Here is an 18,557-nt window from a genome sequence, read left to right as displayed (position 1 = left end):
GACCAAGTGACCTAGTTTTCGACCTAGCATGACCCAGTTTCGAACTCAATCAAGGTATCTTTGGGACAAATCTTTTAAGTTTCATATGAAGATCGGACAAGAATTGTGGCCTCTAGAGTGTTTACAAGGTTTCTCAACAGCCAAATAAGGAAAACTGCCCCGCCCACTGGCGGCCATGTTTTTCAACGGACCGGAAACACTTTTGAACTCAACCAAGATATCATTTCGACAAACATTTCTACAAAGTTACATGAAGAATGTGCATGAAATATGATTTTTAGTGTTTACAAGGTTTTTCTTTTTTGACCTAGTTTTTGACCCGGCATGACCCAGTTTCAAACTCGACCGAGATATCATTGGGACAAAAGCTTCTGACCAAATTTCATTTAGATCGGATAAGAAATGTGACCTCTAGAATGTATACAAGGTTTCTCAATAGCCAAATAAGGAAAACTGCCCCTCCCACTGGCGGCCATGTTTTTTAAACGAACCGGAACCACTTTTGTACTCAACCAACATATAATTAAGACACAAATTTTGATGAAGTTACATGGAGATTTGGCATGAAATGTGACTTCTACAGTGTTTACAAGGTTTTTCTTTTTGTTGACCTAGTGACCTAGTTTTTGACCCGGCACGACCCAGTTTTGAACTATACCGAGGTATCATTGGGACAATTCTTCTAAGTTTCATGAAGATCGGACAAGAAATGTGGCCTCTAGAGTGTTTGCAAGGTTCCTCAAGAGCCAAATAAGGAAACTGCCCCTCCCATTGGCGACCATCTTTTTCAACGGACCGGAACCACTTTTTAACTCAACCAAGATATCATTAAGACGAACATATTGACAAAGTTACATGAAGATTGGACATGAAATGTGACTTCTACAGTGTATACAAGGTTTTTCTTTTTTTTGACCTAGTGACCTAGTTTTTGACCCGGCATGACCCAGTTTCAATATGAACCGAGATATCATTGGGACAAAGCTTCTGACCAAGTTTCATAAAGATCAGACAATAAATGTGGCCTCTAGAGTGTTTACAAGTTTTTTGTTGTTGTTTTTTTTACCTTGTGACCTAGTTTTTGACCCGGCACGACTCAGTTTCGAACTTGATCGAGATATCATTGAGACAAAGCTTCTGACAAAGTTTCATGAAGATCGGACAAGAAATGTGGCCTCTGGTGTTGACGAACAAATGTGGACGAATGGACGGACAGACGACGGACAAAGACCGATCACAAAACGCTCACCTGAGCAATCAGGTGAGCTTAAAATGCAACGCCCACTTGTGCCTATGTTTTTCAACCAACCAAAACTATTTTTTAACTCATCTAAGATATCATTGGGACAAATCTTGTGACCAAGTTTCATGATGGTCGGACAATAAATGTGGCAGCAAGAGAGAAAAATGCCCCGCCCCCTGGTGTACATGTTTTTTAACCAACCCGAACCATTTTCAAACTCATCCAAGATATAATTAGGATGAATCTTCTGACCAAGTTTCATGAAGATCGAACAATAAATGTGGCCTCTATAGAAATTTCGAAAGCCATATATAGCCATATAAGGAAGAATGCTACGCCCCCTGGTGGCCATGTTTTTAAAACAACTGGAAACACATATTTTCGAACTTGTCCAAGATATCATAGGGATAAATCTCCAGACCAAGTTTCATGATGATCGGAAAATAAATGTGACCTCTAGAGTGTAAACAAGGTTTTACTAAAGCCATATAAGGAAAAATACCCCGCCCCCTTGGCGGCCATGTTTTTCAACCAACCGGAATCCTTTTCAAACTTATCCAAAATATCAGTAGGACAAATCTTCTGACCAAGTTTCATGAAGATTGGACAATAAATGTGGCCTCTAGAGTGCTTAAAAGGTTTTATTATAGCCAAATATAGCCCCTTGGCAGCCATGTCTTTCAAGTAAACGTAACCATTTTCGAACTCATCCAAAATATTATTGAGACCAATCCTCTGAAGATTTCATGAAGATTGGACAATAAATATAGCCTCTAGAGTGTTAACTAGGTTTTACTAAAGCCATATATAAAGCCATATAATGAAAAATGCCCCTTGGCAGCCATGTTTTTGAAGCAAACGTAACCATTTTCGAACTCATCCAAAATATCCTTGTGACCAATCGTCTAACCAAGTTTCACGAAGATCGGAAAATAAATGGCGGCCATGTTTTTCAACCAACCGATACCATTTTTAAACTTAATTAAGATATCATTTGGAAAAATCTTCTGACAAATTTCTGAAAATTAATGTGGCCTCTAGAGTGTTAACAAGGTTTTACTAAAGCCATTTATAGCCATATAAGGCAAAATGCCCCGCCCCCTATTGGCCATGTTTTTAAAGCAACCCAAACCATTTTTCAACTTTTCCAAGATATCATTGGGACAAATCTTCTGACCAAGTTTCATGATGATCGGAAAATAAATGTGGCCTCTAGAGTGTTAACAAGGTTTTACTATAGCCCTATAAGGAAAAATGCCCCGCCCCCTGGTGGCCATGTTTTTCAACCAACCCAAACCATTTTCAAACTCGTCCAAGATATTATTGGGTTGAATCTTCTGACCAAGTTTCAATAAATGTGGCCTCTAGAGTGTTAATAAGGTTTTTCTATAGCCATATAAGGAAAAAATGCCTCGCCCCTTGGCAGCCATGTTTTTCAAGCAAACATAACCATTTTCGAACTCATCCAAGATGTCTTTAAGATCAAATTTCATGAAGATTGGACAATAAATATGGCCTCTATAGTATTAACAAGGCAAATGTTGACGCCGCACGACGGACGACGGACATAAGCCGATCACAAAAGCTCACCATGAGCAAATTGTGCTCAGGTGAGCTAAAAATTGGGTGCACGTTATACATGGTTGTGCGTAATAAATGATAAAGCACGGTATTCATAATTGTTATAGTACATTTAATATTCAAAAAGAAACATTTTGAAAAAACAATTGGCAAAAGATCTTACAATCAGTTTAAGTTACGGCTTGCTTTTTGTATTTGAATGAAAAAGGGAGCTTAAAGGGACTGTCAACCATAAATGACGGAAAAAGAAAATCTCTAAAATACCGTATTTTTTTTCACAATTATTAGTTTACATTGATCAAAATTTCACGACTGGTATATTACATTACTTAAAAAAACGTTCATATTTTCAGTATATTCGGTAATAAAATTTCGCGATGTGAAAGTACATCGCGAAAATAGGTGACATAACGATATACACACACACACACACAAAAAAAACGCAGGTTGATTGATCATTTTATATATAAAATATATACAATTCACTACGCATGCACAATTTGCATTCCTGGGTTTACCAAGTGACGATGATGATCAATTTACTGGCGTTATTTATAGTTAACTGGTAGTTACCTGGTAGACATACCCAGTAAAATTTATTACCGAATATACTGAAAATATAAAAACTTTTTAAAAGTAATGTACTATACCAGTCGTGATATTTTAATCAATATAAACTAATAATTGTAAAAAAATACGGTATTTTAAAACTTTTCTTTTCTTCGTCGTCATGGTTGACAGTCCCTTTAATGGTAAGTATGGCGCTAAAATAAAGAACATGACAAGAGGGCCTGAAATTGAGAGCGTTCCCCTATGCCTTAGGCTTTCAGTTCAATCGAGCTAAAATAAATAGGTTTAAAACCAATCAACAAACAAGCAGAAACAGCAGAAACAATTCCTTTTTGCAAACTCATTTCGCTCCTTGTTTAAAGTGTCCTCAGAAATGGCAAGATTTGCCTACAGATTACTATAATCATCTATGGTTACACAGTGCCTTGTATTTCTGCCTCCACTCCTGCTCATTGGATTCCATATCCTTCTCCAGCATTCTTATCCTGAAATTCAAATATGGCACACTTCAGTCTTGGTTTCTTTGTAAAGTTGGGGCCGAAATTCGACCCCATTACCAATATCAAAAATTATACATTTTTACCTAATGGCAGCCAAAAAGTCCCAATTGTGGTTTTCACCGTTTTTTCTTATATATATATTTATATAACGCAAGCAAAAATTATATTTTACACTGAACTTTGTTAGAGCTTGTTTTGCATGAGCAAACCTTTTGATTATAGTTCATTTCAATAAGCTGGCATCTGAGAGATATACGCTATGACCTTATATCGTCGAGTGACCCGAATCGACGCTGCCCTTATTCGACGCCATTTTTGATTTGCCTCTGTTTGATAGATAAGCGACATCCGTTGACGTCATACACTATCAGACTTTACGCTACGACGATTTTGCTAGAGTTGTTCTTCGTAATGTGGAAAATAGCTGGTTCAAAGGTAAGATATGGTTGATTGGTTTAAAATTGATGTATTTTTGTGTATTTTACGTAATGCAAAACTTTTGAACACATTACACCAAATTTTCTTTGCAAATAAGACCGTGGGAAAATGCATCGGTATCGTCTGCGAAAGCTCACTATTTTCATGCATAAGTCACGTGACTCTCATGTGACAGAACATCGTATAAATAGACTAATTTTCACACTGGAAAAGTTGTACGCGTTAAATTTGATGTGAAGTCCGGATATTTTTTTTGTTATGCGAAATATAATTGTAACTAGCAAGTGTTCATGTTGGTAATTGCATGTCAGGTGTAATACTTATTTTCATTTATTACTATTTATAGGTCCCACAAAAGAAGTACAGGTTCTATTTACCTACTTCCATTAACACAGCCTATGAAAAGGTGTTGCTGACAGGGGCCCATTTTAGAACCACTGCAAGAGAGTATGGCATCCCAGAAGCCTCACTGCGACACAGGTTGAGTGGCAGAGTAAATCCGGAGGTAACACATTCTGGACCACCACCTACATTATTTCAGGTGGAAGAGGCACACTTGACAGACCATCTAAAACCAATGGCAAGCTGTGGATATGGTTACAGTCGGTCAGAAGTTGTTGACATGGCCAGTGAATATGCGATATTTCTTGGAAAACGGGACAAGGAAAATCCGCTCACACTTGAGTGGTTCAGGCTGTTTATGAAACGATGTCCAGAGCTGAAAGTGTTGAAGCCTCGTGGGCTTGAGATTCAACATGTCAAAGCCTTCAACAAGGAATCCGTGTCAGTATATTATACTTAACTGGGCAACATCATGGACAAGTATGATCTCAAGCATAAGCCAGAACGGATATGCAATGTTGATGAGAAAGGTTTGTCCACTTCCCATTAACCCCCTTCAGTAGTTGCAAGCTGCTAATCTCAGCCACAAGCAGTCGCATCTGGTTCAAGAACCCTCATCACAGTCATTGGTTGCGGAAATGCCATGGGTAACAGTGTTCCGCCATTCTTTGCATTTCCAAGGTTACGGATGAAGTCGGAATTATTAGATGGTGGTGGTCATGGAGTTGATGGTACAGTCACTGAGTCCGTTAGGAGTAATAGTGCTGTGTTCAAAAGGTACCTTGAGCAGCACCTGCTTAAATACTTACCTGAACATTGTCTGGGCAATCCTGTTCTGATTCTCTATGATGGCCATAAGTCTCACATTAATTTGGGGTTGATTGATTGGGCCAAGTCACAGAACATAATCCTGTTTGTTCTGCCAGCACACACGAGCCATGTTTTGCAGCCTCTAGATGTTGGTTGTTTTGGGCCATTCGAAAGGATCTACAGCTCTGTGTGTCACAAGTTCATGCGCGACAACTGTGGGCAAAGTATAACTAGCTTCAATGTGTGTGCACTTGGAAGCAGGGCATATTCGCAAGCACTTTCACCAAATAATGTGCAAGCATCCTTTTGCAAAACCGGCATCTACCCATATTATCCAAATGCTATAGATTCCTCAGTATTCAAGCCATCAGAGGCCCTTCAACAAGAAACCAGTTCTCTTCAATCATCCAACCTTCGGAAACGGAAGTGGACAAATTTTTCTGCATCAAAGAAGCAAACATCATATCCAAGAAACAAGCAACAAAAAGAGGAAATACCTAAGTTCAGTGGTCAGTGGAAAGCCAATTACTGAGGATGTAATAATTCTAAAAATTCAGGATCATGAAGAGGGAAGGAAAAAAAGACAAAAGGCCCAGAAGTTGACCGCACAACCTGGACCATCTGGAACAGTTAAGGCAGTGTCACCTGTCCCTGCTATACCGGTAGATGAATCAAAATGGTCTTTGGGAAATGGGTGCAGTGTTCTGGGTGTGGACACTGGGTTCATCTCATTTATTGTACTTAACTCCGGGTTGTAAGGAGAGGTGATATCTTCATGTGTCCTCACTGTGTTAGTGAAGAGTAATTTGAACTTGTTGAAAACTTGTTATAATTGACATGAATAAAATTCAAAACCCCGATTGATTTCATTAATTTCAGATCCGGGTTGCTTTAACAGTACAGTAAGTACAACAATCCTGAGTTAATGAGGCATGCATTCAGTTTCCATAGGAGTGATGTTTACATTGAAATCAGGTAACCAATCAGACGGATTGTTACCGGGCACTCACAACAAGATGGCCGCCGTTACAGTAGACTTAGCTCATGTCGTTTATCAACAAATTTTGGTTAATACCACAATCAAATGAAATTAAATTGTGTAAATAAAGGGTAAATTTGATATTAAATAACAATATTTAAAACCTTACTCATATTAAGAGCAACAAAACTTCATCCGACTGCTTAGATGCGTCGATATTGGGCACTCGAGGATAATAATCCATTTAGTTTAAGAATTTATGTTTGATAATCTGTTGCGTTGAAGTAATTTATGTTTGATGTGAGGCAGAAAAAGTTATCATAAAGGAAATCTGTTAACTGTTCATGAATCAAAACCTGATGTGCAAACCTTTGAAAAATAAATAAATAAAGGCACAGTTTTTAAACATAAGAAAATGCAGACTGTAATGTGTACCTGGCAGATTTCTTATCGATGGTCTTTGAGGCCATGTCTTATTTGCTGGACCGTTTCTTGATTTCTTGTCTCAGTGACATCAACTGAGACTTAAGGCTCTGAACACCCCAACTGTTCAACTGTAATACAAGTCAAAGTTCAGTGACATCAACTGGGACTTGAGGCTCTCAACATACCCACTGTATGGCTGGGTCTGTAAGACAACTCAAAGATCAGTGACATCAGCTTGGACTAGAGGCTCTGAACATCCCCACTGTATGGCTGGGTCTATAAGACAACTCAAAGATCAGTGACATCAACTGGGACTTGAGTATCTCAACATACCCACTGTATGGCTGGGTCTGTAAGACAACTCAAAGATCAATGACACCACCTGGGACTACAGGCTCTGAACATCCCCATTGTATGGCTGGGTCTGTAAAATATGTCAAAGATCAGGTACATCACCTGGGACTTTAGGCTCTGAACATTCACACTGTATGGCTGGGTGTGTAAGACAAGTCAAAGATCAGTGACATTAACTGGGACTTAAAACTCTTAACATCCCCACTGTATGACTGGGTCTGTAAGACAAGTCAAAGATCAGTGAACATCAACTGGGACTTGAGGCTCATAACATCCCCACTGTATGGCTGGGTCTGTAAGACAAGTCAAGATCAGTGACATCACCTGGGACTTGAGGCTCTCAACATCCCCACTCTAAGGCTGGGTCTGTAAGACAACTTAAAGATCAGTGACATCACCTGGGACTTGAGGCTCTGAAAATCTCCACTGTATAACTGGGTCTGTAAGACAACTCAAAGATCAGTGACATCACTTGGGACTTGAGGCTCTGAACATCCCCACTGTATGGCTGGGTCTGTAAGACAACTCAAAGATCAGTGGCATCAACTGGGACTAGAGGCTCTGAACATCCCCACTGTATGGCTGGGTATGTAAGACAACTCAAAGATCAGTACCATCACCTGGGACTTGAGGCTCTGAAGATCCCCACTGTATTGCTGGGTCTGTAAGACAATTCAAGATCAGTGACATCAACTGGGACTTGAGGCTCTGAACATCCCCACTGTATGGCTGGGTCTGTTAGACAACTCAAATATCAGTGACATCAACTGGAACTACAGGCTCTGAACATTCCCACTGTATAGCTGGGTGTGCAAGACAAGTCAAAGATAAGTGACATTAACTGGGACTTAAGGCTCTGAACATCCCCACTGTATGGCTGGGTCTGTAAAACAAGTCAAAGATCAGTGACATCAACTGGAACTTGAGGCTCTGAACATCCTCACTGCATGGCTTGGTGTGTAAGATGAGTCAAAGATAAGTGACATCACCTGGGACTAGAGGCTCTGAACATCCCAACTGTATGGCTGGGTCTGTAAGACAAGTAAAAGATCAGTGACATCACCTGGGACTTGAGGCTCTGAACATCCCCACTGTAAGGCTGGGTCTGTAAGATAACTCAAAGATCAGTGACATCACCTGGGACTTGAGGCTCTGAACATCTCCACTGTATGGCTGGGTCTGTAAGACAACTCAAAGATCAGTGACATCACTTGGGACTTGAGGCTCTGAACATCTCCACTGTATGGCTGGGTCTGTAAGACAACTCAAAGATCAGTGGCATCAACTGGGACTAGAGGCTCTGAACATACCCACTGTATGGCTGGGTCTGTAAGACAACTCAAAGATCAGTGCCATCACCTGGGACTTGAGGCTCTGAACATCCCCACTGTATTGCTGGGTCTGTAAGACAACTCAAAGATCAGTGACATCAACTGGAACTAGAGGCTCTGAACATCCCCACTGTATGGCTGGGTCTGTAAGATAAGTCAAAGATCAGTGACATCAACTGGAACTAGAGGTTTTGAACATACCCACTGAATGGCTGGGTCTGTAAGATAAGTCAAAGATCAGTGACATCACCTGGGACTTGAGGCTCTGAACATCCCCGCTGTATGGCTGGGTCTGTAAGACAAGTCAAAGATCAGTGACATCAACTGGGACTTGAGGCTCTGAACATCCCCGCTGTATGGCTGGGTCTGTAAAACAAGTCAAAGATCATTGACATCAACTGGGACTTGAGGCTCTCAACATCCCCACTGTATGGCTGTGTTTGTAAGATAAGTAAAAGATCAGTGACATCAACTGGGACTTGAGGCTCTGAACATCCCCACTGTATGGCTGGGTCTGTACGGCCAGAATTTTTTTATAAAATGATTTTCGGATTTTGTTTCTAAAAGTGTCGGGCAGGAGGAGGGGAAAAAAAGATGGGTGACCAAATATGCACTCATTTTAAAAAATGTTATGGTTTTAAGTTCTTTTTACTAACCAACCGCAGTGATTGTTTTCAAACATGTTGATTTGGTAATGATCATAATCAGACTGTAGGTCTTTATTTGCAGTTTTTAAATCAGTTTGAATTTTACAAATATCTTAATTGGTTCAAATGTTATGCAATTTTTTCACTTGTCCAAAATTAATTTTTTTGTGATTTTTTTTTTGCTGAGCATTTTAAACATAATACCTGTGCGTTTTGCGCACTTAGTGCTTGGAACAAAATATCTTTTTTTGCTTTCATTTGAATTTATTTTTTTGTGTTTTAATTGTCTCATTTGGTTAAAACTTGCAATGTCTATGTATTTTTTTTCACAAGGAGTCCTTTTTTGCATTCAAAATACTTTATCTCACCAAACAACAAATAAGCTATTGAGGTTTAAAAAAAACATTTAATAGTTTATTGTCCAGTAAAAATCAATACCTCAGACAAATACAAACAACAGAATAAAACCCTTTTGCTCTTAAATGTATTTAACAACAGTAATGTTACTTGCAACACATGTGTTGTTTAAAAGAACAATGTCTTCTAGAGATTGAACATGTCATAATGTTCATAATTTGGAGAAAACAAAAACACTAGCGTCCTAAGGTAATGCACTATGGTAGGTCGGAAACATCAAGAATGAACTTTCTCTCTACAGTCTGTGAATCCTCTCTGATCGGCCATACAAACACTTCTGCTTTTCTTTCTTGCAAAATTAGTTTATTTCCATCACTAACCCATTGTTCAAAGAGTCAAGTTTTTGCAATGTTCACAGCGGATGCCAAGTGCATGACATGTTGGACCAGTGAAATTCATTTTAGATACAACTGCCCATTTTTAACCTGAATTTTTTTTTTTTTAAATATTGCAAATAATTAAATTCTTTTATTTGGACATTCATAATTTTAAATCGTTTTAAAAAAAACTGTTGATTTTGCGATTTTTGAACTTTTGGTACAAACCAGTCCGGAACAAAAACGAAGTTTCGTACCCATTTCGTACCCATTGAAAATAACGAAAAAACACGTATTGTATGCACAAATTCTTCACTACAACTGCATAAAACAACACATACAGTATTATTCTTTAAAATATGACCGTATTTGTGCGTAAAATATTGAAGATTTAAAGTTAATAGGGGTAAATTGGTTTCGCATTTTGGGCACCTGTTGAATTAAAATTGTTCTTTTCTTATTGCTTTCATAATAATTTTTAGTCATTTTAATACATCAATTTATAAAATCGTAAAGAAATAATGAAATATTTACTTACAAATCGATTCTATTCAGGATTTCATTTGACTTGACGGTTGCATAATTATTGAGTTAGCAACATTGTGTACACACCGGTCTTATTGACAATAACGTAGTGACGTCACCATCTATGTATAGAATGGAGTTAGCAGACTTTGCTGGTGAAAGCGTTGTAGAGTTCTTGAACAAACAATAATGGCGTAGCTTTTGATAAATTCAAGCATAATTAACCTTTTTCTTAAACCCGGCACCCGTTTCGTGTTTAAAAGCCACCTTTTGGCATCCAAATATAATCGAGATTCAATTTGTTTTTGGTTTTGTCAAAAATTAGAGTCGGCGGGTCTGAAAATCAGTTAATTGAAATATTCTGGCCTAAGACAAGTAAAAGATCAGTGACATCACCTGAGACTTGAGGCTCTGAACATCCCCACTGTTCGGCTGGCAGAGGGCCAGATAAGATGCGTATTTGCGTAAAATACGCATGAAAAAAAAGAAAATACGCATGACCTAAAAATTTGTTGAGTAAAAAAACTCCTGGCAAAATTCGGATTACGCATCGTGTGCAATTTCAATGCGTATTAGCCGTTTATGCATGCTTATAAATTCATGTAAACATGATTGGTTTCGGTCATTGTGTCCGCACCGGTAAAAACTTAGGGATATCACCATCTATGTATAGAATGTGGTTTCCGACCAAATTTACTCTTCAGTCAGAACGGTATCATTTTATTTGACCCACGATAAACGCCGATGATGACACAACGGGCTTCCCGCTGCATTGTTGAGAATCGATATACGCTTATGATGAAAACATTTGACATCACATTCGATAAAACCCGAATCGCCCAACTTCAAGCATATAATTTTTGCTATCAGTTCATCTCTGGTGTGGCACTATGGAAAAACCTTTTTATCTTCAAGCACTTTTTAAATGGCAGCCGAAATACACATATAATAAACTAGTTTTGTGGGCCAAGCTTAGAAGATTTTGATCGTGGCTGTACAGTGTGTGTTAAACAGTGGCTGGCCATATCAAGACGGAAAAGAGATTAATGGCTGCTTATAAGCCAACGGCAAAACAAGATGCGTTTGTGAAACACAATGTCCCCCTATATGACGTTTGACCTTGAAGGATGACCTTGACCTTGTGAAGGATGACCTTGACCTTTCACCACTCAAAATGTGCAGCTCCATGAGATACACATGCATGCCAAATATCAAGTTGCTATCTTCAATATTGCAAAAGTATTCATAAAATAAGCGATTTGGGCCACATATATTTGACCTCTGACCTTGACCTTTCGCCACTCAAAATGTGCAGCTCCATGAGATGCACATGCATGCCATATATCAAGTTGCTATCTTCAATATTGCAAAAGTATTTATAAAATAAGTGATTTGGGCCACATATATTTGACCTCTGACCTTGAAGGATGACCTTGACCTTGACCTTTCACCACTCAAAATGTGCAGCTCCATGAGATACACATGCATGCCAAATATCAAGTTGCTATCTTCAATATTGCAAAAGTATTCATAAAATGAGCGATTTTGGCCACATATATTTGACCTCTGACCTTGAAGGATGACCTTGACCTTGACCTTTCACCACTCAAAATGTGCAGCTCCATGAGATACACATGCATGCCAAATATCAAGTTGCTATATTCAATATAGCAAAAGTTATTGCAAAATGTTAAAGTTGGCGCAAACAGACCAACCAACAGACCAACCAACCAACAGACAGGGCAAAAACAATATGTCTCCCCACTAATATAGTGGGGGACATAAAAACAGAAAAAATGTTAAATAATAAGTGATTGCTTTATTGTGTAAAATACTGCTTGTTATAGCGAGTTAACACTACATGTACAATTTATTATAAATTCTGATCCTTTGAACATAAATACTTCTTAAAATTATCGGATTTTGATTTTTTACGCATCAGTTAAAAAATTCATGAGTGAAATACCCCTCAGCTGAAAAAATTATCTGGAGCTCTGATGGATGGGTCTGTAAGATAAGTCAAAGATCAGTGACATCACTTGCGACTTGAGGCTCTGAACATCCCCACTGTATGGCTGGGTCTGTAAGATAAATCAAAGATCAGTGACATCACTTGCGACTTGAGGCTCTGAACATCCCCACTGTATGGCTGGGTCTGTAAGATATGTCAAAGATCAGTGACATCACCTGGGACTTGAGGCTCTGAACATCCCCACTGTATGGCTGGGTCTGTAAGACAACTTAAAGATCAGTGACATCACTTGGGAATCGAGACTTTGTTCATCTTCACTGTATGGCTGGGAGTATAAGGCAATTCAAAGCTGTAACAATAAGTGCCTTTGTTTGAGCCTCGATCTGGCAAAACAGAGCTTAATACATGTGCGTAAAACATCATCCCAGATTAGCCTGTGCAGTCTGTACAGGCTTATGAGGGTAAACAATTTCGGCTTTTATGGTATGTTTTTTGTTTAAAGGAAGTCTCTTCTTAGCAAAAATATAGTTTAAGCGGAAAGTTTGTCCCTGATTAGCCTATGTGAACTGCGCAGGCTAATCTGGGAGGACACTACACAAATGCATTTAGCCCCATTTTCCCATTGCACAGCTCTATTTAATAACAGACTAATTTGTTAAGAACTGCGGATCTCTTTCTTTATTTACATACAGATGTCTTGTGTTTCAGTGCTGAGTTGAGATGGTCAAGTTGTTTAATGAGGTCATCCCGTTGCCGCTGGTGTTCCAGGGTCATGTTCTTCTGCTGGCTGTCTAGCTGCTCCTTGTATTGGGTCAACATCTGGTCCTTCTCGCCAAGCTGGCCACGCAGACAGGAGATCTGAAACACGCATAGGTTTGAGCCACACTCTGGGAAAATGGAGCTAAATGAATCTTCTGACCAAGTTTCATGAAGATCGGACATTAAATGTGGCCTCTAGAGTATTAACAAGATTCTACTATAGCCATATAATGAAAAATGCGCCGCCCCTTGGCAGCCATGTTTTTCAAGAAAACATAATTATTTTCAATCTCATCCAAGATATCATTGAGACTAATCTTCTGACCAAATTTCATGAAGATTGGGCAATAAATGTGGCCTCTATAGTGTTTTAACAAGGTTTTACAAAAGCCATATTTAGCCTTATAAGAAACAATGCCCCGCCCCCTTGTGGCCATGTTTTTAAAGAAACCAAAACCATTTTTGAACTCATCCAAGATATCATTGGGACAAAACTTCTGACCAAGTTTCATGATGATCGGAAAGTAAATGTGACCTCTAGAGTGTTAACACGATTTTACTAAAGACATATGAGGAAAAATGCCCCGCCCCCGTAGTTGCCATGTTTTTCAACCAACCGGAATCATTTTCGAACTCGTCCAAGATATTATTGGGATGAATGAATCTTCAGACCGAGTTTCATGAAGATCGGACTATAAATGTGGCCTCTAGAGTGTTAACAAGATATTACTATAGCCATATAAGGAAAAATGCCCCGCCCCTTGGCAGCCATGTGTTTCAAGCAAAGGTAACCATTTTCAAACTCATCCAAGATATCAATGAGACCAATATTCTGACCATATTGCATGAAGATTGGACAATAAATGTGGCCTCTAATGTGTTTTAAACAAGGTTTTACAAAAGGCATATTTAGCCTAATAAGAAAAAAATGCCCCGCCCTCTGGTTGCCATGTTTTAAAAGAAGCCAAAATCAATTTCGAACTAATTCAAGATATCAATGGGACGAATCTTCTGACCAAGTTTCATGAAGATCAGAAAATAAATGTGGCCTCTAGAGTGTTAACAAGGTTTTACTATAGTTTTAAAAGGAAAAATACCCCGCCCCCTGGCGGCAATGTTTTTCAACCAAAAGGCATCATTTTTGAACTTGTCCAAGATATTATGGGGTTGAATCTTCTGACCAAGTTTCATAAAGGTTGGACAATAAATGTGGCCTCTAGAGTGTTAACAAGATTTTACTATAGCCATATATAGCCATATGAGGGAAAATGCCCCTGCCCTTAGCAGTCATGTTTTTCAAAGTTTACCATTTTCAAACTCATCCAAGATATCATTGGGACAAATAGTCTGACCAAGTTTCATGAACATCGGTTTTACTATAGCCATATAAGGAAAAATACCCAGCCCCCTGGCGGCCATGTTTTTCAACCAACCGGACCCATTTTCGAACTCGTCCAAGATATTATTGTTATAAATCTTCTGACCAAGTTTCATGAAGATCAGACAATAAATGTGGCCGCTAGAGTGTTTAGATTTTACTATAGCCATATAATGAAAAATGCCCCTTGGCAGCCATGTTTTTTAAGCAAATACAACCATTGTCGAACTCATCCAAGACATCATTAAGACCAATCTTGACTTCTGACCAAATTTCATGAAGATTGGACAATAAATGTGGCCTCTAGAGTGTTAACAAGGCAAATATTGACGCCACACAACGGACAACGGACGACGCATGACAGACGACAGGCGATCACAAAAGCTCAGTTGTGCTCAGGTGAGCTAAAAAGTAATGCCTATATAACAACAGAGACAAAAATAATAGCCTATATAACAAATACAACATTCACTAAGAGCCTCGCATGTTTGCAAAGTGTTTTCCAAGATTAGCAGTCTGCACAGGCTATTCAATGAAAACACTTTCCGCTTTTATGGTATTTTTTTAAAGGAAGTTTCTTTTAGCAAAAATCCTGTTTAGGCAGAAAGTGTCGTCCCTGATTAGCCTGTGCATACTGCGCATAGGAATCAGGGATGACAGTTTATGCACTTATCCTCATTTTCCAGGTTTCGACCCATTATGTATATTCAAGAAATTGAAAAAAGGTCCTTACCTCAAGTTCTAACATTTGCATCTGCTGTGAGGCCTTTTGTATTTCCTCTTGCAGCTTTATTTGCAGCTCAAAACTCTGATCTGTTTTAACCAATGCACTTTTGTCATGATCTGGGGTGGTATTCCAGAAGCATTTTAAGTTAAATTATATTCTTATCCTTAAATCGGGAACTTTTCTTAAGTGTTTCAGTTAAGCTGCAATAGTTTGGCATCATGATTTATATTAAAATAACATCATTATGACAAAGTTATTTAAGCAAAATCAACAACACGTGTGTTGCTTATGTGACAAAGAAATATAAAACATTGTAATTTTGAACTTAAATAAAAATATTTAAGAAATGACTTAAGATGTTTCTGGAATACCACCCCTTGCATACAAATACCGATGTAAAAATAAGTCAACATGGTTTAGTTATGATTTTTTTTCACAAACTTGCAGGTGTTTGTTTTACAAACTGAAAACAAATAATTTTCATTCACTACGTTAGTATTAGTTGCTGTCCCATATGCCTAAATGATCCTCACTCTGTGAAAACGGGGTCCAATGCATAAAGTGTCGACCCAGATTAGCCTGTGTCTGCACCTTGTGCTCAGATGAGCTAAAAATGGCTGTATAAATCACAGGCGCTCTGCATAAGCTATTACCCCGTCCCCCAGTTGCTACTCCCCTCTCTAGTTGCTACCCCCCATTCCTCCAAAAAAACTCAAAATTGTCCATAAAAGCAAAATGTGAGTCAAAAAAGAAAACTAGCAAAAACCTTTACTAAAATTGTTCTGCGACCTTAAAAAAATACATTTAACACATACATAATTCGGTTTGACAGTCATCTCACAATGTAAGAACACATCTCTTACAATTCAGAATTAAACTTCGTTAACACTTACTAACATAAATATAATTACAATGTATATTTCCCTCCAAATCGAATCTGTTGTGAGAAATCAGCTTTTAAACTATTATCCGTAATGTTTTGTCATTTGGTTCGAAATCAAAGACAGGACAGCCCCACCTCATTATCCAATGAGAGCACAGCTTTGTTTAAAACTATTTCCAGGTCAAATATGGTGCACCAACAGTGAAAACATTCCGTTTAATAGTTAGAATGACGATTCTTGAAACAGGTTAAATTATTTTTTAGAGGGATATTTATGTTATGAGGTTTTTGGGAGGGGGTAGCAGCTAGTGATGGAGGGGTAAAGGCTGGTGGTGGAGGGTAGCAGCTTGGGGGGGGAAGTAACAGCTTATACCAAGTTCCTGTGGTATAAATCGCTGAGTGGATTACACATTTGTAAGTGTTTAGAATCGCTTGTAATATCTACTGACTGTTTTGTTATGCATTAAAATGCTGGAGAGACAATAAAATAACAAACCTATCTTTGCACATTGCTGATCAAAATTCATTTGAAAAATTGGGTTCTCCATTGTAAGAAGTGCTTGTAGTTCCCTTGAAAACGACAGTGAAATGTTGGTTGTAACTGTAGCATTTCTTTGCGAATCGACATGTGTTTCAATAGTGTTCTGTTGTTCTTTGGTCTTCTTAGAAAATATGAACTTTTGTTCAAACGTACCGTGTTCTAGAATAGCAGAATACATCGGCAATATCTGATTTATTTGTTCTTGTATTTGTGAAGCGGCTGTGTATTTTTTGTCAAGTTGCATAGACACTTCAGCCTTAAATTGATTTATCTCAGTAAACATCTTCTGCTGAGCTTCTTCGAAAAGTTTAACAATACTGTCTTTAATCTTATCTCCTTCATCGGATATATTTGCGATGGATTCATTCAATTCATCCCTTGACTTCTCACAGTCAGCTATAAAAGAAGCAGCTTCAGATTCTATTTTTATCAATGCGTGTTTAGTTGCCTGAAACTCCGGTTTATTTATTAATGATATGCTCTTTATTTCATCAACATTGTCACATTTCCGGTGCGTGAATGTACACGTACTGCAGCACAGCTTGGAATGGTCTTCACAGTAAAATTTGATTGCCTTGCCGTGCTCCTCACAAAGGTCCAAATCTTTCATATCAACCATCACTGCAGCTGAACCCATGTCTTGAATATTGACTACGTCATGCCTCCCAGGTTTGTATTTTGTGTGTGGTTTACTGCACTCATCACAAAGTATCTCCTAACAAACCTTGCAGAAAACTGTTGCCTTTGTTGCGGAGCCGTCTCTGCTACACGGCTCACATGATCGTATGACAACACTTGGTTCGATGACATCGCTTGAATTGAATTGGTTGGAAACGATCTGTTCACCCGTTGCCATTTTATAAAAATTAGGGCTTCAATTTTTTAGTCTACTTTCGATTTCTTAAATCAGTATGTTGTGAATTTTCTCGAGTTAATCAGAAGCACAATGTGGTGAACGAATACTTATGTCATTTAAGAAAATAACATCGCATTAAGTAAACACAATAGTTCGTTCCAACTGTTCAGCGATAGTAAAGAAACGTTTACTTATCTTATTTGTTAAATTGTGAATCGATCTTCACATCGACAAATGTCTCACATTGCTTGCGCAGTTATTTCCCTTGTAAAGGTTAAAGGTTACAAACAAGTAAAACTTTTTACATTATGGTATATTGCGTTGCGACGTTATTCAACGGCAATGGTTATTTTGATTAAACATCAACTGCCAATTGTATCTGTTTGTGAAGGTATTGTCCATACACATGAGCATTGTCCATACACTTCAAGACTTTTTTAACGCAACTCTGTTCAGACTTAAATATCTCAGTTATGAGTTTAAGATTATGATCCAACATACATGCTGGCGAACTTGGCTATTTCCCGTGGAAGTTGGCGTTACAGGATTCTGTTCCCAGTCCGTGCATGACAGCATTAGGAACAACTGGCAGGGAGAGACGAGGGGCTATCCAGAGACTGAGCCAAGCAGCCGAATGGGCATCAAGCTGGCTGTGGCTGAGGCGAGAGGAGAAGAGCTGGAGGCAATCAACCAACACACAGTGACTGATCACCACTGTGGGTCCACCGCTATCAGAATGTTCATGGAAGTAAAGGGCCGAAACATTCTAAGACGGCGGAATCCATGCTGATGATGTTGGTTGAGGAGCAGTCTTAAGACTGTATTTAAACTAATTCGATATCTGGAGGCACCAGTGACTTCCAGGAAAGACTGGATGACAACCAAGAACAGAATGGTGACGCTGGAGAGACAGATGGCGCCAGGAACAGACTGGAACAGGAGCACTAGGGGTAGCATCCCG

General features: G+C 38.7%; 1 protein-coding gene across 5 annotated transcripts; it reads right to left on the bottom strand.

The window, feature by feature from the left end:
- Positions 1 to 3,169: 3,169 nt before the first annotated feature.
- LOC127850540 (uncharacterized) lies at positions 3,170 to 17,843 on the bottom strand. 5 transcript variants are annotated; one of them, XM_052383660.1, is made up of 5 exons: positions 16,696 to 17,843; positions 15,323 to 15,402; positions 13,143 to 13,310; positions 6,899 to 7,017; positions 3,170 to 3,879 (listed from the first exon to the last, which is right to left on the bottom strand). In XM_052383660.1, exons 1-4 carry the CDS (start codon positions 17,375 to 17,377, stop codon positions 6,937 to 6,939), a joined length of 1,011 nt encoding a protein of 336 aa, XP_052239620.1. In that variant the 5' UTR covers positions 17,378 to 17,843; the 3' UTR covers positions 3,170 to 3,879; positions 6,899 to 6,936. The 5 variants fall into 5 exon arrangements, with proteins under 5 accessions (XP_052239620.1, XP_052239616.1, XP_052239621.1 ...); XM_052383656.1 differs by lacking the exons at positions 3,170 to 3,879; positions 6,899 to 7,017 and adding an exon at positions 7,067 to 7,978; XM_052383661.1 differs by lacking the exons at positions 3,170 to 3,879; positions 6,899 to 7,017 and adding an exon at positions 8,008 to 8,274.
- Positions 17,844 to 18,557: the final 714 nt, after the last annotated feature.

Source organism: Dreissena polymorpha, chromosome 11 (assembly GCF_020536995.1).
Source record: "Dreissena polymorpha isolate Duluth1 chromosome 11, UMN_Dpol_1.0, whole genome shotgun sequence".
Classification (NCBI taxonomy): domain Eukaryota; kingdom Metazoa; phylum Mollusca; class Bivalvia; order Myida; family Dreissenidae; genus Dreissena; species Dreissena polymorpha.
The sequence above is the reverse complement of the archived record's forward strand: the minus strand, read 5'-3'. Positions and strand labels throughout refer to the sequence as shown.